The sequence below is a fragment of the Haliotis rubra genome, unplaced genomic scaffold (genome assembly GCF_003918875.1).
Source record: "Haliotis rubra isolate DU_JTF1 unplaced genomic scaffold, ASM391887v1 Scf67, whole genome shotgun sequence".
Classification (NCBI taxonomy): domain Eukaryota; kingdom Metazoa; phylum Mollusca; class Gastropoda; order Lepetellida; family Haliotidae; genus Haliotis; species Haliotis rubra.
In genome coordinates this window covers 1141249-1163825 of record NW_025767379.1, presented here as the reverse complement: position 1 = coordinate 1163825, position 22577 = coordinate 1141249, and the positions used below count along the sequence as shown (strand labels likewise).

General features: G+C 43.6%; 1 protein-coding gene across 1 annotated transcript in view; it reads left to right on the top strand.

Moving 5' to 3' along the window:
* The window catches only part of LOC124257635 (protein unc-80 homolog), a 101814-nt gene that overhangs the window by 25033 nt on the left and 54204 nt on the right, over positions 1-22577 (top strand). The window contains 9 exon segments of the mRNA XM_046691742.1: positions 4786-5031; positions 6713-6847; positions 9151-9255; positions 10224-10289; positions 12270-12472; positions 17193-17402; positions 19266-19442; positions 20791-20929; positions 21917-22025. Of these exon segments, the coding sequence (XP_046547698.1) occupies positions 4786-5031; positions 6713-6847; positions 9151-9255; positions 10224-10289; positions 12270-12472; positions 17193-17402; positions 19266-19442; positions 20791-20929; positions 21917-22025 (1390 nt within the window).

The window sequence follows — 22577 nt, the reverse complement described above, 5'->3', positions numbered from 1 at the left end:
CTGACATTGTGCGCAAACCTACGGACCTGCGCGAACCCACGGAACTGCGCGAACCTACTCCTCATGGAACTACGTCTGTCATCTTGGAGGAGGATAGAAGACATGCGATGCCTACTCACCGTTCTACATCTGCGAACCCTCAACGTTCGAGCACATCGAAGGATCTATCTCCTACACCTACCCGTTCTAGATCGAGATCTCATATCTCTCACAGACGTTCGCAAAGTCACTCATCACGAGACAGAGGTTCGCGAAGAGAAGGCTCACATCACAGAGGTTGGCGAAGGGATACATCTAGCGACAGAGGTTCGCAAGAGAAGGCTCACGTCACAGAGGTTCGTGAAGAGATGAATCCACAGATAGAGGTTCGCTAAGAGAGGACTCTCAAGATAGTCGTTCGCGAAGGGAGGAATCTTCAGTTCGCGAAAGGATGATCGAGGTTCGAGAAGGGATACAGATTCGCAGATGGATGATTCTCGGAGGCATAGCTGTACCGATCAGGAGATAATTGATGAATAACCAGACTTCGTCTTCCGGGACTCAGAGGTTACAGATTGGATAGCCAATGGTTTGAACTTGGAGTCTCCTTCTAAGGATATAGATGAAGTCTACACTTATAAGATGCGTAATTACGACTTTGACTCGGTGACTATTCCTCTGATGACACCTATATCCAAGGTACCTTCTAACCTACGCACAGTTTTGAGAAAGCTGCAGACATCTACAATGTTCGAGAACTCTCAGATCTACAGGCAAGATAACAGCAACGCAGATATCTACAGGGTTCGCGAACCCTTACATCAACAGGCAGGATGTTGACGTCGACTCTATTACCATAAGGCTTAATAAAACGAAGCAATGATGAAAACGGATGGTTTTGTCAGAGTTTAAAACCCCCCACAAAAAAGATCTACAACATGTGCGGTCTCTACAGTTTACAGCCTGCACAACTCTACAACCTGCACAAACCTTATACCTGTATAGGTTCAGTTTCGGACGACAACCTACTTGATGAAAGGAATCCCTTCATCTACACGGATGCTGAGGTCTTATACCGGGTAGCAGATGGCCTGCGGATATTGTCGTTCACTCACTCACTCCAACCCTAAAGAGACGTACTGCATATACGCTGTTGACTTCGAATCCAATATGATATCACCTATGAAGCTGATATTTCAAGTACTGGAGAACCTCAAGGCGACCTTTGTAAAGGGCTTAAGGTTAACGACTTCAAGATTCCTTGAACGGACGTACAGATGATATTAACATTCATCACTCAGCGTGGGGATTAGGATTTTATATCCTATCAACTAGATTCAATATCGGTATTTCTTCAAGATCCATACAGACATACGTCTCGACAGCCTCCTTCGTCATGCTGGCTTATATTATCCACAATGGGAATACGTGATTTATATCACTGATCAAGAATTTACACTTGGAGCAACCCTTTTTCAAGAGGTTTATATGAGTGGCGCAGAATTACTCGCGCTTTTACTCAACCAACTAATTACATCCGATTTTATGGAGGCTAACTTGCTACAACACCGGTGACGTCATGCTGGAAGCTGATTGGTCCACGTCAGACAAAGCCTCCCACTGACAGAGCAGGCACCAGCAAGTTTACTGACTTGTAAACAAACCCGTGGTATGGGGGAATACTTCATTGGCAGCCTTTGAAACAGTATACAACTATGGCCTGTTATCAGCATGGGAATCTAATAGATGTCTAGCCTTGACAGCAGCATAAACGATGTTTATTTTGGAAGTTGTCGCTGATAAAAGTTGGTATGAGTACCTGTCCCCAGCGATGCTACACTGGAGCCAGCCTTGCTATAAATAGACAACGCTTTGATGTATGCTGATCAACACAGATCGCCTGCATGTATAAGGGGAAGAATTATGTATCATCACTGCAATCAGAGGTTAGCACTTCCAATGGAACATCCTACCGTTTGGAATATCGTCGGCTCTATGATTATTCATACGAATAACCAGGCATTTCGGCACCTATCTGCATCATCAAGGTCTACGCAGTGCCGGTTATCTGGACGACGGCATACAGGTTCTTCAAAGTGCCAATCAACTCAGACAGCAGCTGAACTTCACTATTAATGAACCGGTCCAAAACAAAGCAGCATCTTCACATCAATCTGCTGGAGATGAAAGCTGTGATCAACGCCTTACAACTATGGTCGAGCTCGCTGATCAACAGAATGCTGATGGTCCACTCTACTGTGGCATTCTCCATAAATCGGCAAGGATCTACAAGATCACCAAGCCTACTACAGCTCACATTCCAGTTGTTTGACATCACGGAGGAAGCAAACATCTGGATAAAGGCGTGTCACATACCCGGAGCCAAGAACGTACTTGCAGACGCTCTCTCCCGACCACTGCACCCGTCACCTACGGAATGGATGCTCCATCCAGAAGCGTTCCGGCTCATCATAAGGGAAATGGGATCCCCTTGCATAGACCTGTTTGCCACGAAGTTCCACAAACAACTACAGACGTTTGTCTCACCAGTTCCAGATCCTCAAGCCTGGGCAACAGATGCACTGAACATATCCTGGGAAGGACTAAACGCTTATGCGTTTCCACCACTGAAAGTACTGTTGAAGATCAAACAGATGCAGGCGCTACAACTGACTTTGGTCGCGCCATACTGGCCAGCAAGAGTATGGTTCCTAGACCTAATAGAAGATCTCTGAAGTCCAAACATCCACACACCAAGCAAGTCCACGGAACCCAACACTGTTCCAGCTACACGTGTGGACCGTATCAAAACATGTTTGAAGAAAAGGGGATACTCCACCCAGGCAGTAACGCTAGCGTTACGCAGATCTACTCATAACCTGTATGATGACAAGTGGCTGAAGTTTGAGACTTATGAAGGCGGAAAGGTTTCACTGCGATGAAACTTACTCATCCTCAAGTGGTGGAATACCTGTGTCATCTTAGACAGACTAGACATCTGAAAGGTTCGACATTATCTACATACCTCGCTGCCATCAGTACAGTGATTACCATGAAAACAGGCATCAAGTTGACGAAAGTACCAGAATTACTTGCTCTGCTGAGATCTTTTAAACTGGAGGACCAGCAAAAGAGGTTCAGAGCTCCTGCCTGGGATCTGAATGTAATTCTATGTCATCTTACAAGTGATGCCTATGAACCTCTAGACCAGACTATCTTCGAACTGCTGACACAGAAGACTGTTCCTGCTTGCGCTAGCCACGGCAGCTCGGATATCAGAGATACATGCGCTGGACTTTGGTCGAACCAGAATCGACACGGGGCAACATGCTGCAGTTCATCTAGGACTTAGATGGGACTTCATTGCAAAGAACCAACTACCTGGTCATCCAGATAGACAGTTCCACGTACCAGCGCTATCTACAATCCTCGGACCAGAGGATATAGAGGACTTATCCTTGTGTCTGGGCAGAGCCCTGAAGATATATCTTCAAAAGACTGAGACAAGGAGACAAAATTCAAGCGCCTATTCATCCCATTATCAACAGAGACATCACCAGAAGTCTCAAGAACGACGATATCGTTCTGGATGAGGGCCGTCATATTGAGAGCCTATAAAGCAGCAGGACTAGAACCTCCTAGAGCTTCCAACCCACACAAAGTCGGAGCACTGGCGAAAACATTGGCTCTATATTAGCAATTATGGGGGGCTGCTTTTGGAAGTCGGATATGGTGTTTGCCAACCACTACCTCCGAGACATAGCCACTGAAGACGTGTCAGGCATTCACCAATTTGGGCCTCTCATTGCAGCACAGCAACTAACGGTTCCTCAAAGGCACTGAGTTGGAAAATCTCACCCTTTATCTCGTTGACTTGTTGATAACTTTTACTAAGGAAAAAGTATTAGTTTGAAAGACCATGCGCACAGTCTAGGACAGGCTAGCATGAGTGATTATAGATCCTGTACGGGTAAAGATCTTACCTGTAAGTGAAGGGGTCACAACTCATTTACGATAAAGATCTTATCATAATCTATGGGTTGTTATAAGATATCTAGTAATAAGAAGATACAAGTTTATCTGTAGCAACATGAATCAACATGATTCAACTTGTCTGAGATTGAAATAAGACAAGAAAGTGGTCCCCCTGAGTTATAACGGAAGTTGGAAGAATAGGATCACGAAATGCCGTTTCGCAGTTCCCATGGAGGGGATACAGGACGTATCTAAGGACAGCTGATGAATCCAGGAAGTGGCCTGACCCACCACCAATCCGTCAGATTCTATAAGCTAAAGATCATGAGTCAAGATAAGAAAAAAAAAATGTAATTTTTCAAGTAAAATTGATATTTTTATACTTATCCTGACTCATGACGAGAAGCCCTCCCTACCTCCCCACTGGAAACACTTCGGATTTCACAGCAGATCCAAGTGCATGGGCAGAAAAATCAGGAGAAAGTGACAAGTAAAGCTAGTCACTAGTTTGCATGGGAAAGGGCAAAAGGGAGGTAACTCGTGGGCTAGTATATTTACGTCCGCTTCCGAACTTCAAGGGATTCAAGTGTTCCACTACCATTCGCAAGGGAAAGGGAGTTAAGCAAAGGTTCATGAGTCAGGATAAGTATAAAAATATAAATTTTACTTGAAAAATTACATTTTTAACGGATACTTTCAAAACTAAATATCGATACAGTTTTGAATGTATCGATAATTGTATCTTCTTAGAAAAATTATCGATGTATCGATGTATCGTGGCATCCCTACTTTGAACTTAATGTATAATGTTATGTTATTGTCTACCTGCAGCATCAGTGAACAGTTCCGGGACTGAGTGTCCATATGCTCTGAAGATGCTGGGCTGTCTGGTCCTGATGGAGATCACCACCTTCTTGAGGGAGACGTTCCAGTACCTGCCTCGTTCCCGCAGCCAGAAGAGAGATCACATCTGGGAGAAGACAGTCACGTCACGTCGTTTCAGCAGCATCGTCAGCAGCCCCGGACACTCGGACAAGAGCTCGGAGTCGAATGTTGCTGATCTTCCCCAGAGCACAGGTAGGTGGACACTCAGACAAGACCTTCGAGTCGAATGTTGATGATCTGCCCAGAGCACAGGTAGGTGGACACTCAGACAAGACCTTCGAGCCAAATGTTGCTGATCTTCCCAGAGTACAGGTACGTGGACACTCAGACAAGATCTTTGAGCCAAATTTTGCTGATCTTCCCAGAGCACAGGTAGGTGGACACTCAGACAAGACCTTCGAGTCAAATGTTGCTGATCTGCCCAGAGCACAGGTAGGTGGACACTCAGACAAGACCTTCGAGTCAAATGTTGATGATCTGCCCAGAGTACAGGTAGGTGGACACTCAGACAAGACCTTCGAGTCAAATGTTGTTAATCTGCCCAGAGCACAGGTAGGTGGACACTCAGACAAGACCTTTGAGTCATATGTTGATGATCTTCCCCAGAGCACAGGTAGGTGGACACTCAGACAAGACCTTTGAGTCTAATGTTGATGATCTTCCCCAGAGCACAGGTAGGTTGACACTCAGACAATATCTTCGAGTCAAATGTTGATGATCTTCCCCAGAGCACAGGTAGGTGGACACTCAGACAAGACCTTCGAGTCAAATGTTGATGATCTTCCCTAGAGCACAGGTAGGTGGAAACTCAGACAAGACCTTCGAGTCAAATGTTGTTGATCTTCCCCAGAGCACAGGTAGGTGGACACTCAGACAAGACCTTCGAGTCAAATGTTGATGATCTTCCCCAGAGCACAGGTAGGTGGACACTCAGACAAGACCTTCGAGTCATATGTTGATGATCTTCCCCAGAGCACAGGTAGGTGGACACTCAGACAAGACCTTCGAGTCAAATGTTGATGATCTGCCCGGAGTACAGGTAGGTGGACACTCAGACAAGACCTTCGAGTCAAATGTTGATGATCTGCCCAGAGCACAGGTAGGTGGAAACTCAGACAAGACCTTCGAGTCTAATGTTGATGATCTGCCCAGAGCACAGGTAGGTGGACACTCAGACAAGACCTTCGAGTCAAATGTTGATGATCTTCCCCAGAGCACAGGTAGGTGGACACTCAGACAAGACCTTCGAGTCTAATGTTGCTGATCTTCCCCAGAGCACAGGTAGGTGGACACTCAGACAAGACCTTCGAGTCAAATGTTGATGATCTGCCCAGAGCACAGGTAGGTGGACACTCAGACAAGACCTTCGAGCCAAATGTTGCTGACCTTCCCAGAGCACAGGTAGGTGGACACTCAGACAAGACCTTCGAGTCAAATGTTGCTGATCTGCCCAGAGCACAGGTAGGTGGACACTCAGACAAGACCTTCGAGTCAAATGTTGCTGATCTGCCCAGAGCACAGGTAGGTGGACACTCAGACAAGACCTTCGAGCCAAATGTTGATGATCTGCCCAGAGCACAGGTAGGTGGACACTCAGACAAGACCTTCGAGCCAAATGTTGCTGATCTGCCCAGAGCACAGGTAGGTGGACACTCATGATCAGACATGAGCTGTTTATAAAATGTTGCTGAAGGTTTGTTTGTTGTTGTTTATTGCTTGCACCACTCAGCAATATTCCAGCTAAATGGCAGCGGTCTGTAAATTAAAGTGTCATTATTTTTACAGGCTTACAATCTTCACAAGGTATGGTTGTTATTTGCCAAATAATTAGTGAATGAAGCGACAGTACTGACCAGTGTGATCTCCGTGACAGGTCCAGTAGGAAGTCCAGGAGATCGCAAAATCAGCTTTGCTGTGCTGACGGAGAGGTCCGACTCCTTCCACAGCAGCACAACGTCCATCTCCGTCCTGGGCAGTCTGGACACAGGGGACGAGAAGAAGGACAGAGGTGGGACCCTCAGTTTTATTGAGTACATAGCTGCCAGAGGGGATTTTGATAAGAACAGTTAATAATGACTGTTGCTTCATTATTTTAAGATGCAAGATATATGTTTTATTGAGTTATATTAAGTATTTAGATTTTTTCTTATCCTGACTCATGATCTTTTGCTTATCTCCCTTTCCTTTTTGAATGGTAGTGGAACACTTGAATCCCTTGAAGTTCCCGAAGCGGACGTAAAAATACACTCACCCACGAGTTACCTCCCTTTTGCCCTTTACTGCACAAACAGTCATGTGACCAGTCTTACTTGTCACTCTCTCCCTTTTCGCCCAAGCGTTTGGTTGGGCGAGCACTGGAGTCCCTTATACGGCTTTATATCCTTTTAATTTAGGTCCAATTCTTCAAAATTGCGCTGTATATGGATTTGGCAATAACTACTATGTATTATATGTAAAAAATTATTAAAAATTATTTGTATTTGTGTCATAATTTCATCGTTATGTAACTTTGTTTACATTTCATGAAATCTTGCAGTGTTTGCAGGCACAGGTTATCCGTGGCTGATCCTCACCCCCAATGCGTGCCATGGATCGGGTGAGGAAGTCATCTCAAGTCAAGGCTGCTGGTACGGGGGCGAAGAAGAGATCGGCTACAACACAGTTGACTCCGACTCAAGCTAAGAAAAAGACGTCGTCTTCTTCTACGTCGCAGAAGAAAGCATCTGTTACTAGATCGGAGGGTAAATCTACGCGGCCTAGTAAGTCAACGCATCAGAAATTCTTCAACGAAGAGATATTACCTCCGCATGAAGTAGACGTTTTTTGATGACCCCCCTGTTACTTCTACCCGAAGTACCTACGAGATCGGCGACTCAGTCCACTTCTACAACTACTAGATCGTCTCCTGCAACGGTCACAGCAGGCCAGCTGTTTGACGAACTACCACCTACTTCTCAACGGAGTGGAGTTGAGGCGCAGAACTCATCAGCGTTCGAGAACGCTTCGTCTACACCGCAGCAGCTTCAACCAACGCAGAACCTCGACCTGGGCGAATTTATGATGGCCATTATGGAACATAGGTTCGAGGAAGAAGCGAAGGCTCGGCGAAGCCTCTCATCTACCGACACCGTGCGCAAACTTACGGACCTACGCGAACCTACTCCTCATAGAACTACGTCTCAAGACTACGTTGACGAACGTACACCTTTACGAAGGTCTCCACAGTCGGACGACTCTGTCATCTTGGAGGAGGATAGAAGACATGAGATGCCTACTCACCGTTCTACAACTGCGAACCCTACACGTTCGAGAACATTGAAGGATCCATCTCCTACAGCTAGCCGCTCTAGATTGAGATCTCATATCTCTCACAGATGTTCGCAAAGTCACTCATCACGAGACAGAGATTCGCGAAGAGAAGGCTCACATCACAGAAGTTCGCGAAGGGATACATCTAGCGACAGACGTTTGCGAAGAGATAGCTCACATCACAGAGGTTCGCGAAGAGATGAATCTACAGATAGAGGTTCGCGAAAAGAGAGCACTCTCAGATAGATGTTCGCATAGGGAGGAATCTTCAGATAGAGGATCACGGAAATGCCGTTTCGCAGTTCCCATGGGGGGGATACAGGGCGTATCTAAGGACAGCTGATGAATCCACGAAGTGGATTGACCCACCACCAATCCGTCGGATTCTATAAGCAAAAGATCATGAGTCAGGATAAGAAAAAATATGTAATTTTTCAAGTAAAATTGATATTTTTATACTTATCCTGACTCATGACGAGAAGCCCTCCCAACCTCCCCACTGGAGACACTTTGGATTTCCCAGCAGATCCAAGTGCATGGGCAGAAAATCAGGAGAGAGTGACAAGTAAGGCTGGTCACATGACTGTTTGTGCGGGAAAGGGCAAAAGGGAGGTAACTCGTGGGTGAGTGTATTTTTACGTCCGCTTCAGGAACTTCAAGGGATTTAAGTGTTCCACTACCATTCGAAAAGGAAAGGGACATAAGCAAAAGATCATGAGTCAGGATAAGTATAAAAATATCAATTTGACTTGAAAAATTACATTTTTATTGAGTACATAGCTGCCAGAAAGGATTACACCAATACCATTTAATAATGACTGTTGCTTCATTGCTTCAAGGTGCAAGATATATTTTTGTTAAGATACCATATTTCTCAGGATATGTTCCAGACATATATGGTAAACAGGTTCTTGTGTACCAAGCAAACACTCTGTGATATGACTGAAATAGCTCACCTTATCAAGAAAGTAGAGTGTTTCTAACATCAGTTTATAATTGTAGGTAGGAGACTGGCCCAGGGTCGTCAGAAGCTTCTGCGTCACTTCCGCCGAGGGTCGGGTCAGCACAACGCCAGCTTCCGACACAACCAGCTTCAAGCTGAAGCGAGCTGAGGGAGGAGGAGGGAGTAAGTATGATCATACCTTCTGTAGACGACACAACCAGCTGAGTTAGAGGCTTGGAAGATGCTTAAAACATCCTTGCATAGTTGTTTAGAAATAATTCTTGGTACAGTACTACATAGTTTAGAAGAGAAGAAATAGTGACATGATGATTCGTAGATTCTATTACACAGGATAGTTCTCGTTTTGCTGTAATTATTCTACGAATACAACCAGAAAAATGAATTTTTAGTCTGATTGAAATTTGTAAATAAGAAAACGTACAACTTTATGGATAACAGCTTCTGTTCAGCTGTAAATGTTTTGATATAGATTCTCAAACTATCAAGCATGACTATGTTAAACCATTCCTAAGTGCTGTTGAAATATAAGTTGTTATATATAAAGTTATATGTTCTGTTAAATGACAAGTGGTATAAAAAATGAATGGTAAATTGAAATGGCAATGTTTGTATTTGAAGAACAATTACAGCAGTTGGAACAAGAGCCATGTTTGGCCTGTATGACCATTCTTTGTATCAAATACAGAACCTCATTAATCCAGACCTTGATAATCAGGACACCTCAACACTCAGGACACTCTGATTGGCTGTTCTATCAAACTGACTCAAGTATCCGAAAAGTGTTCATCCACATTTCTCAGAGCAGATATTTCTTTGTACATGCCTTCTGTCTTCAACAGCTTTCGTTTAAAGTCTTCTTGTTAATTCCAGTTTCTGAGAAACTATCAGAAACTGAAACATAATCCAGAAACTGAAACATTTTTGGCAGTTTGAGTGATAAAATGGACCTAGTTACATGAAAGAATCTTAGAGCTATGACAGCCATTGACTCAGCAAGAAGTATGGGGCAGTCATAATACTAAGATAGCTTTGTAAGGTGGCAGTTTGATAATTGTAAAATGGAGCGTCTGGATTAGCGAGGTTCGTGTGTAATGTATGACTCTGTGGTTAGGCATGAAGCAGACTAGCAGTATCAACCATAGCTTCAAGCTGAAGAGACCCGACGTCGACTTCGAGAGTAAGTTCACAACTTTCACAATCATTCCATCGTGTTCTAACTTGGTTTGCTTCTTCATTTGTAGTGTCCTTCTCTGTTAACCATTTCTGAATAACTTTTGTAGGATATTTTTGCATCTTCCAAATCCCAGGTTTTCATTTAAAGTATTAAAGGTGAGTGCTTTGACATATATGTAGTGGGGAGAAGTGTAGAAGACATTGCATGTGTGGTGTTTGGTTAATCATTTGTGAAGATTTTTTCTTTTATTCATCTACAGTTTCTTTGCTATTTGATGCTGATTCATCATGTCACCCAACTCATCTTCATGTTGTACAAAGAGAGAACTTAAATTTGGAAATCTACTGGTCCATATAGCTAAAACTTGTAAAGAAATAGAAGAGAAAGGAAGTTATTCTTTTACTGCAGTATTTGATTATTTTTTCAGTAATTCTCATAAAAACGAACAATGCTGCACTGACATGACCATTGAGGAAGTGAGATGAGTAACATGGCTAAGGAAGGATAGCAATATATGGATGAACAACGTCTTTATTGCTGTGAGAACTGTGAGAGCTGTGAGAACTGTGAGAACTGTGAGAGCAATAAAGAAGTAGTTCATCCATTTATTGTTATCCTTCCTTACAACCCCAACTTCTAAATGCCTCTCAAAGAAGGAGCCTAAAAAGTTTAGACAATTTTGTCTCATGTGTAATGATAAAGTTAGAATAAATGATAGAAACTATGATACACAAGATCGGCTGGGTGATTTACATGTATCTTGAGTTGTGGCGTAAAGTTCTCTCTGTGTGTACATAACATTAATACCGTCTTCAGGTACCTAGAGTACCTCCCAGATACACTTGTGTTTACTGAAGGCCATATGTACATGTGTTTACTGAAGGTTATATGTACATGTGTTTACTGAAGTCCATATGTACATGTGTTTACTGAAGGTCATATATACATGTGTTTACTGAAGTCCATATGTACATGTGTTTACTGAAGGTCATGTACATGTGTTTACTGAAGGTCATGTGTACATGTGTTTACTGAAGGTCATATATACATGTGTTTACTGAAGGTCATGTGTACATGTGTTTACTGAAGGTCATATGTACATGTGTTTACTGAAGTCCATATGTACATGTGTTTACTGAAGGTCATATGTACATGTGTTTACTGAAGGTCATATGTACATGTGTTTACTGAAGGTCATATGTACATGTGTTTACTGTAGGTCATATGTACATGTGTTTACTGAAGGTCATATGTACATGTGTTTACTGAAGGTCATGTACATGTGTTTACTGAAGGTCATATGTACATGTGTTTACTGAAGGTCATATGTACATGTGTTTACTGAAGGTCATGTACATGTGTTTACTGAAGATCATATGTACATGTGTTTACTGAAGGTCATGTACATGTGTTTACTGAAGGTCATATGTACATGTCTTTACTGAAGGTCATATGTACATGTGTTTACTGAAGGCCACATGAAGCTGTTTTCACTAAAGGCCATATGACACCCGTGAAGGTCCGGGTTAGAATATTGATCTTCAGCAACCCATGCTTGTCGTAAGAGGCGACTAACAGGACCGGGTTGTCAGACTCGCTGACTTGGTTGACACATGTCATCGTATCCCAATTGCGCAGATCGATGCTCATGCTGTTGATCACTGGATTGTCTGGTCCAGACTCAATTATTTACAGACCGCCATATAGCTGCAATATTGCTGAGTGTGGCGTAAAACTAAACTCACTCACTCACTCAAAGGCCTTATGTGCATGTGTTCACTGAAGGCCATATGAAGCTGTGTTCACTAAAGGTCGTATATACATGTGTTTACTGACTACCACATGTAACTGTGTTTACTGAAGGCCGTGTTCACAGACTCCACATGCACTTGTGTTTACTGACTGTCTACTGGTCTATGTACAGACTACCACATGTTCCCGTGTGTCTATTTGTTCATGTAGAGGCATGTACCTGTGTTCCAGGCATCAAACATGCAGGCAGTATCCGGTCCCGCAAGGTGAGCAGCCAGTCCCTGCAGTCGGAGGCCAAGTTTGTGGAAGAGGACCCAGGAGTGGAGGACACGGAGTCAGTCACCATGCTGAGTGACGACACCCAGGAGAGCCCTGTGGAGAAGGATGAGGAGGCGGAGGATGAGAAGCTCTGTTCCAACTTCCCCTGGATCAAGGTGAGAACATGGTTACATCAAGTAGGGAGTTGGGTTCAGTGATTTCTGTCCGAGTATGTCAGATTACTCTGGGAGAAAAGGTGGAATAGGGAAACCCACAATCAAAGGGGAGATGCTAACAGACCAGGGATTATCATCAGGGATGGGGATGTGAATTATGGATCAGTGGATCCAGTTTTGGACATGACTCTGCATATGCTGCCTCTCTGGAACTGATCCATTACTGCTAAGGTCTGCAGTTGGTTTGTGGTATGTCTGTAGTGTGTACAAGTGTCTGCTGTGCTGAATAGATCAGAGAGAGTGCTCTTTATCTGCATTGTGTCTGGAATATATGTATGAGTGTCTGTAGCAAGCTTGCAGCGTCTGTTGTAAGTGTGCAATAAGTCCTGGGTGTGTCTGCTGTAATTCTGCAATAAGTCCTGGGTGTGTCTGCTGTAAGTCAGGAAAAGTCATGGGTGTGTCTGCTGTAATTCTGCAATAAGTGCTGGGTGTGTCTTCTGTAATTCTGCAATAAGTCCTGGGTGAGTCTGCTGTAAGTCAGCAATAAGTCCTGTGTGAGTCTGCTGTAAGTCAGCAATAAATGCTGGGTGTGTCTGCTGTAAGTCAGCAATAAGTGCTGGGTGTGTCTGCTGTAAGTCAGCAATATGTCCTGGGTGTGTCTGCTGTAAGTCTGCAATAAGTGCTGGTTGGTCTGCTGTAAGTCAGCAATAAGTGCTGGGTGTGTCTGCTGTAAGTCAGCAATAAGTCCTGGGTGTGTCTGCTGTAAGTCTGCAATAAGTCCTGGGTGTGTCTTCTGTAAGTCAGCAATAAGTCCTGGGTGTGTCTGCAATAAGTCCTCTGTGTGTCTGCTGTAAGTCTGCAATAAGTCCTGGGTGTGTCTGCTGTAAGTCAGCAATAAGTGCTGGGTGTGTCTTCTGTAAGTCTGCAATAAGTCCTGGGTGTGTCTGCTGTAAGTCTGCAATAAGTGCAGGGTGTGTCTTCTGTAAGTCTGCAGTAAGTCCTGTGTGTGTGTGCTGTAAATATGCAATAAGTGGTGGGTGTGTCTGCTGTAAGTCAGCAATAAGTCCTGGGTGTGTCTGCTGTAAGTCTGCGATAAGTCCTTGGTGTGTCTGCTGTAAGTCAGCAATAGGTCCTGTGTGTGTCTTCTGTAAGTCAGCAATAAGTCCTGGGTGTGTCTGCTGTAAGTCAGCAATAAGTGCTGGGTGTGTCTTCTGTAAGTCAGCAATAAGTCCTGTGTGTGTCTGCTGTAAGTCAGCAATAAGTCCTGGGTGTGTCTGCAATAAGTCCTGAGTGTGTGTGCTGTAAGTCAGCAATAAGTCCTGGGTGTGTCTGCTGTAAGTCAGCAATAAATCCTGGGTGTGTCTGCAATAAGTCCTGGGTGTGTCTGCTGTAAGTCAGCAATAAGTGGTGGGTGTGTCTGCTGTAAGTCAGCAATAAGTGGTGGGTGTGTCTGCTGTAAGTCTGCAATAAGTCCTGGGTGTGTCTGCTGTAAGTCAGCATCAAGTCCTGGGTGTGTCTGCTGTAAGTTTTCAATAAGTCCTGTGTGTGTCTGCTGTAAGTCTTCAATAACTCCTGGGTGTGTCTGCTGTAAGTCTGCAATAAGTCCTGGATGTGTCTGCTGTAAGTCTGCAATAAGTCCTGGGTGTGTCTGCAATAAGTCCTGGGTGTGTCTGCTGTAAGTCAGCAATAAGTCCTGGGTGTGTCTGCAATAAGTCCTGGGTGTGCCTGCTGTAAGTTTTCAATAAGTCCTGTGTGTGTCTGCTGTAGGTCTTCAATAACTCCTGGGTGTGTCTGCTGTAAGTCTGCAATAAGTCCTGGATGTGTCTGCTGTAAGTCAGCAATAAGTGGTGGGTGTGTCTGCTGTAAGTCAGCAATAAGTCCTGGATGTGTCTGCTGTAAGTCTGCAATAAGTCCTTGGTGTGTCTGCTGTAAGTCTGCGATAAGTCCTTGGTGTGTCTTCTGTAAGTCAGCAATAAGTCCTGTGTGTGTCTGCTGTAAGTCAGCAATAAGTCCTGGGTGTGTCTGCAATAAGTCCTGAGTGTGTGTGCTGTAAGTCAGCAATAAGTCCTGGGTGTGTCTTCTGTAAGTCAGCAATAAATCCTGGGTGTGTCTGCAATAAGTCCTAGGTGTGTCTGCTGTAAATCAGCATCAAGTCCTGGTTGTGTCTGCTGTAAGTCTGCAATAAGTCCTGTGTGTGTCTGCAATAAGTCCTGTGTGTGTCTGCAGTAAGTGCTGGGTGTGTCTGCTGTAAGTCTGCAATAAGTGCTGGGTGTGTCTGCTGTAAGTCAGCAATAAGTCCTGGGTGTGTCTGCAATAAGTCCTGGGTGTGTCTGCTGTAAGTCAGCAATAAGTCCTGGGTGTGTCTGCAATAAGTCCTGGGTGTGTCTGCTGTAAGTCAGCATCAAGTCCTGGGTGTGTCTGCTGTAAGTTTTCAATAAGTCCTGTGTGTGTCTGCTGTAAGTCTTCAATAACTCCTGTGTGTGTCTGCTGTAAGTCTGCAATAAGTCCTGGATGTGTCTGTTGTAAGTCTGCAATAAGTCCTGTGTGTGTCTGCTGTAAGTCTTCAGTAAGTCCTGGGTGTGTCTGCTGTAAGTCTTCAATAACTCCAGGGTGTGTCTGCTGTAAGTCTTCAATAAGTCCTTGGTGTGTCTGCTGTAAGTCTTCAATAAGTCCTGTGTGTGTCTGCTGTAAGTCTGCAATAAGTCCTGGGTGTGTCTGCTGTAAGTCTTCAATAAGTCCTGTGTGTGTCTGCTGTAAGTCTGCAATAAGTCCTGTGTGTGTCTGCTGTAAGTCTTCAGTAAGCCCTGTGTGTGTCTGCTGTAAGTCTTCAATAAGTCCTGTGTGTCTGCTGTAAGTCTTCAATAAGTCCTGGGTGTGTCTGCAATAAGTCTTCAATAAGTCCTGGGTGTGTCTGCTGTAAGTCTTCAATAAGTCCTGGGTGTGTCTGCTGTAAGTCTGCAATAAGTCCTGGGTGTGTCTGCTGTAAGTCTGCAATAAGTCCTTGGTGTGTCTGCTGTAGATACCAATGCCAGGACAGCAGTAAATCTTCGTTGTGTCAGATTTCTATTGCTGTAACGATGCATTGAATTATCGATGGATTGCTATTGTTGAGTCTCTGACAGCAGTTAATTGCGCAGTGCAAAATACAGTAAGTACAGGAGTTATCCGCCCCTGCAGACTTCATTGAGTTTATGTTTTAACTGTTTACTTTATCTGGGTTTCAAGTTTCTTGTCAGTTATTAACAGAGACTGAAACTTCTTCAACTTGTTATCCCCCGCAACGCTTTTTGCGGGGGGTATTAAAATGGACTCCGTCCGTGCGTGCGTGCGTGCGTGCGTCCGTCCGTGCACATTTGTCTTTTCCGGAGCAGAACTCTAAAACCGTTCACTATTTCTTCAACAAACTTGGCACATACATAGATCTGGTGGTGTACTGGTGCCTTTTGGTAGTTTTGGAATTCTGAATAAAACATTTTTGGCGTTTCCATGGCAACAAGTTCGACTTAGAATGAAGTTAGTGGTAGTGCTCTTTTCCGGAGCAGAACTCTAAAACCGTTCACTATTTCTTCACCAAACTTGGCACATAGATAGATCTGGTGGTGTACTTGTGCCTTTTGGAAGTTTTGGAATTCTGAATAAAATATTTTTGGCGTTTCCGTGGCAACAAGTTTGACTTAGACTGAAATTAGTGGTTTGCTCTTTTCCAGAGCAGAACTCTAAAATGGTTCAAAATTTCTTCACCAAACTTGGCACATAGATAGATCTGGTGATGTACTGGTGCCTTTTGGTAGTTTTGGAATTCTGAATAAAACATTTTTGGCGTTTCCATGGCAACAAGTTCGACTTAGAATGAAGTTAGTGGTAGTGCTCTTTTCCGGAGCAGAACTCTAAAACCGTTCACTATTTCTTCACCAAACTTGGCACATAGATAGATCTGGTGGTGTACTTGTGCCTTTTGGAAGTTTTGGAATTCTGAATAAAATATTTTTGGCATTTCCGTGGCAACAAGTTTGACTTAGACTGAAATTAGTGGTTTGCTCTTTTCCAGAGCAGAACTCTAAAATGGTTCAAAATTTCTTCACCAAACTTGGCACATAGATAGATCTGGTGATGTACTGGTGCCTTTTGGTAGTTTTGGAATTCTGAATAAAACATTTTTGGCGTTTCCATGGCAACAAGTTTGACTTAGACTGAAATTGGTAGTAGTGCTCTTTTCCGGAGCAGAACTCTAAAACCGTTCACGATTTCTTCACCAAACTTGGCACATAGATAGATCTGGGGGTGTACTTGTGCCTTTTGGTAGTTTTGGAATCTGGAATAAAATATTTTTGGCATTTCCATGGCAACAAGTTTGACATAGACTGAAATTGGTGATAGTGCTCCTTTCTGGAGCAGAACTTTAAAAACCTTTCAATACTCTCCTTCCACTTTTCTATATACACACCTAAATATTTGACATAATCATAACTCGTAGACATAATCATGAAGAGTATTTTGCCATTGCGGGGGATATTGATGACTTTGTCTTCTTGTTTTTATTTCATATGAACTAGACATTCATTTGGGAAATGACTTTAAATGACACAATTCAAGGAGAAAACACTATTGCAATAGTTTTGCAATAGTTGCTCAAAATCGCAATGGTACGTTGCAATAGACTATCGCTATAGCAATAGTTGTTTCCCTCTCGATAGTCACCGTTACTGATTTCTGTCTTCAGGTGGTAGTCCAGCTTGCCAACCTCTCCAACTTCATCTGCACCCACCAGAACTACTGCCACCCCAACTGTTACGAACGCCAACGACGAAGCTGCTCACGCCTTACCACATCGTTACGGAAGGTGTACCATTCCACCGAGGAGGATGAGAAACTGGATGCTCTCAAACCTGACCTGAAAAAGGACAATCTCCGTGAGAAGCTCAAGAGAAGGGTCAGTCCATGGCATAAATGTTTTTATCCCCCGCAACGCGTTTTGCGGGGGGTATTAAAATGGACTCCGTCCGTCCGTCCGTCCGTCCGTCTGTCCGTCCGTCTGTCCGTCCGTCCGTCCGTGCACATTTGTCTTTTCCGGAGCAGAACTCTAAAACCGTTCAATATTTCTTCACCAAACTTGGCACATACATGGATCTGGTGGTGTTGTGGTGCCTTTTGGTAGTTTTGGAATTCTGAATAAAATATTTTTGGCGTTTCCATGGCACAAGTTCGACTTAGACTGAAATTGGTGGTAGCTCTTTTCCGAGCAGAACTCTTAAACCGCTCAATATGTCTTCACCAAACTTGGCACATAGATAGATCTGGTGGTGTAGTGGTGCCTTTTGGTAGTTTTGGAATTCTGAATAAAATATTTTGGGGTTTCCATGGCACAAGTTCGACTTAGACTGAAATTGGTGGTAGTGCTCTTTTCTCGAGCAGAACTGTAAAACCGCTCAATATGTCTTCACCAAACTTGGCACATAGATAGATCTGGTGGTGTAGTGGTGCCTTTTGGTAGTTTTGGAATTCTGAATTAAAATATTTTTGGCGTTTCCATGGCAACAAGTTCGACTTAGCCTGAAATTGGTGGTAGTGCTCTTTTCCGGAGCAGAACTGTAAAACCGTTCAATATGTCGTCACCAAACATGGCACATAGATAGATCTGGTGGTGTACTGGTGCCTTTTGGTAGTTTTGGAATTCTGAATCAAATATTTTTGGTGTTTCCATGGCACAAGTTCGACTTAGACTGAAATTGGTGGTAGTGCTCTTTTCCGAAGCAGAACTCTAACACCATTCAATATTTCTTCACCAAACTTGGCACATAGATAGATCTGGTGGTGTACTGGTGCCTTTTGGTAGTTTTGGAATTCTGAATAAAATATTTTTGGCATTTCCATGGCAACAAGTTTGACTTACACTGAAATTGGTGATAGTGCTCCTTTCTGGAGCAGAACTTTTAAACCCTTTCAATACTCTCCTTCCACTTTTCTATGTACACACCTAAATATTTGACATAATCATAACTCGTAGACATAATCATGAAGAGTATTTTGCCATTGCGGGGGATATTGATGACTTTGTCTTCTTGTTGTTTTTGTTTGTAATGCTTGTCATGGTGCCCAATAGCCAGCTTTATGACGGCAGCCTGTATATAACTGACCAAACTCTCTAGTGGCTGATACTGTGAGCAATGACTCATCCTGTTTAGTGATAACACTCTATCAGCAGGGGGGGCAGTGGGATAGCCTAGTGGTTAAAGCGTTGGCTCGTCACGCCGAAGACCCGGGTTCGAATCCCCACATGGGTACAATGTGTGAAGCCCATTTCTGGTGTCTCCTGCCGTGATGTTGCTGGAATATTGCTAAAAGCGGCGTAAAACCAAACTTGGTCAGTCAGTCAGTATCAGCAGGAGAAAGAACACTACTGAAAGTAATGACAAACTTTCCAAAAATGTGCTTTTAGAGAAATATGTGGTTGATTGGCTAATTCCATGTTAGAGATCTTTAAGCACAGATAGGCTCAACGAGTATCATGTATTCCCACAGTTAACTCCACATTTTTTTGCTGTGTTCTTATCTGGGCATCAATAACCTGTCTATGAAATTCATGCTTGTCTGCTAGCCCAAGACTACTAAATTGTGCTATGGACAAGCACAAGTTCAAAGATGGTAATCCTTATTTGTTTGAGGACTTTAATCCAGAGCCAGTTGTCAATGATTCAGTTTTGCTATAATTTAGAACTGAATAAACTTGACAGGCAATCTGCATCAGTGTTTAGAGTGTTTACTAGGCTTCATTGTACATCTGTTGTGTTTCAAGGAATCCATTTTTCAACTGACCTCCCCAACACGGCGCCGAGAGAGCACCCCTCTCCTGGAGAAGATCAAGACGGACGTCTCTATGACCAAACTGAAGCTGAACTCCACGTGGAAGAAAGACGACAAGCCGAAGGAGGTCAAGGAGGAGGCTCCCGTTGTCAAATACTTGACTTCACAGGTGGGCCACGAGTAATGTATAAATTGGTTGGTTTCTTGTTTAATGCTGCACTCAGCAATGTTCCAGCTACTGTAAACGTATTATATATCGTCCAGGTTTTATTTTCGCGCTTTTCGCGCAAAATATTTTACCGCGAAAATTTATACACAGCGAATAAACCTTTCATCCATTCATTGTATTATTTACAGGGATTAAGATTATTATTTAACCCAAAGAAATATATCCTAGCATTGTGTAATTTTAGTTACAGTTTTTGCTCTATAAATGTAAAAGATATATAATCAACACTACCGTTATACGGACCCTCATGAACGTGGTAAGTTGTACACATATGGAATGGGGTAAAATAAGGGGATTTTATTTATTCATTAAGATTTTATTTATATTTATTCCTGCATATCACGAAATGAAATCACCAAAAACTTCATATACGGTAGAAGTTGATTTCCTTGTAGTCTAATCGGCCTCAGTGTCAACTTTGCAATCATTTGGATCTGGAAGTCCAGGTGTCTTGGGGGTAGGTGGTTTCTAAGGCCTAAGAGACAGCTGGCAGTTCCGGCAATTACTGATTGCGGGAATAATTGACCGTGCGATGTAGTCTAAACTGTCAATTTCCGTGAAATTTGCACCAAGCGAAAAAAAGTATGTTTACAGTATATGGCAACGGTCTGTAAATAATTGGAGTCTGGACCAGACAGTCTAGTGATCAACAGCATGAGCATTGATCCATGCAATTGGGGATACGATGACAAGTCAACGAACCTGACCACCTGATCCCCTTAGTTGCCTCTTATGACAAGCATGGGTTACTGAAGATAAATTCTAACCCGGATCTTCACGGTTTTACATATATAACAGATAACACATTATGTACATGTACTATAGGCAACAGGGAGGTATCTAAGAATGTGTTGGCTGGCAACAGTGAACTGTGAGGTTCGACATATCTCACTTTAGATGAAATTTCACACAAATTTGTATTTTCTCAGAAATCAATAAAAATATGTTTATGATGCTTGAGCGTGTTGGTAACAACTGCTGTGTATTTTGGATTATTTAATGTGCCCATTTGCCATAAAATATTTGGGTTTCAGTTTGTACTATTGCCTTGATACAACACTCTGAAGACAACACCATCTATTGTTCATGATGTCTCGGAAGACCTTGATAATGATAGGCTGACTTAGTTCATGTTTCTTTGTTGGGTGGTTATTTTTTTCAATAGCCTACTCATAATTGTAAGCATGAATTATCAAATCGGTTCATAAATGTTTAAAACGTGTGATTGCCTGTAATTTTGAATGATTATTGAAACTGGTGTAGAACATGACTCCCTCACTCCCTCCAGGCTCAGCGACTGACACAGTGCCCGATGGCAATCCTGACCAAGGCTGCTCCAATCCTGCGAGTGGAACACTTCATTGACATCATGCCTGTTGCGTGGGAGTTACTCCTTGAGTCTGACCAGGAACTAGCTGCAGCAGCAGGTGAGTGGAACACTTCATCGACATCATGCCTGTAGCAGCAGGTGAGTGGAAGACTTCATCAACATCATGCCTGTAGCAGCAGGTGAGTCGGAAGACTTCATCGACATCATGCCTGTAGCAGCAGGTGAGTGGAAGACTTCATCAACATCATGCCTGTAGCAGCAGGTGAGTGGAAGACTTCATCAACATCATGCCTGTAGCAGCAGGTGAGTGGAACACTTCATCGACATCATGCCTGTAGCAGCAGGTGAGTGGAACACTTCATCGACATCATGCCTGTAGCAGCAGGTGAGTGGAACACTTCATCGACATCATGCCTGTAGCAGCAGGTGAGTGGAACACTTCATCGACATCATGCCTGTAGCAGCAGGTGAGTGGAACACTTCATCGACATCATGCCTGTAGCATCAGGTGAGTGAAACACTTCATTGACATCATGCCTGTAGCAGCAGGTGAGTGAAGCCCTTCATCGACATCATGCCTGTAGCAGCAGGTGAGTGGAAGACTTCATCGACATCATGCCTGTAGCAGCAGGTGATTGAAACACTTCATTGACATCATGCCTGTAGCAGCAGGTGAGTGGAACCATTCATCGACATCATGCCTGTAGCAGCCGGTGATTGAAACACTTCATCAACATCATGCCTGTAGCAGCAGGTGAGTGAAAGCATCAGGTGAGTGGAACACTTCATTGACATCATGCCTGTAGCAGCAGGTGATTGAAACACTTCATCGACATCATGCCTGTAGCAGCAGGTGAGTGAAACACTTCATCGACATCATGCCTGTAGCATCAGGTGATTGAAACACTTCATCGACATCATGCCTGTAGCGTGGGAGCTGCTCCTTGATTCTGATCAGGAACTAGCTGCTGTTTGGACATGGACAAGGTTTCAAATTTCTAGACTCTTATGGCTCTTGAACTCAGTAATGATGCGTGATTATTGATCTCAGTCATGATGAGTGATGGTTGTGTCTGTGTTGCAGCCACTGTGTTCCTGCTCTCGTCTGCCAAGTCCCCGGACAAAGCCCGCAACATGATCGTGAAGGAGCTGCAGCATGAGGAGACTGGTCAGAGGATCAATGCTGTACTCAGGTGAGTTGACCTTGGTGAGTGAGTGAGTGAGTGAGTGAGTATGGCTTTACGCTGCTTTTAGCAATATTCCAGCAACATCATGGCTGTGGACACCATAAATGGGCTTCACTCATTGTATCCATGTGGGGAATCGAACTCGAGCCTTTGGCGTGACGAGCGACCACTTTAACCACTAGGCTACCCAACCATCCCACCGTGTTGAGGGAGATGTATTGACATGTTCAGCCTCTGTGATTTACCAGTGGTACTTCGTCAGCATCTCAGAATGTAAACATTTCAGTGGTGATATAACATAGGTCTGTAATACATTACTGACTACCACAGGACTGGAAATAACTTTAACATTGCTAGTGTACTTCGGTACAGTGGCACAAGTAAAATCACTTGCCCTGATAATATTTCCACTATACTGGCCGATTTTCTTGTTGATTTTTTAAATAAACAACATAATTAACATTGGAAAGTCAACTGGACATTGGTACAGTGTGATATACAAATATGCTTGCCCGACAGAAAAAACCACTGGACTCGGGCGTCGGGCAATGGGTTATT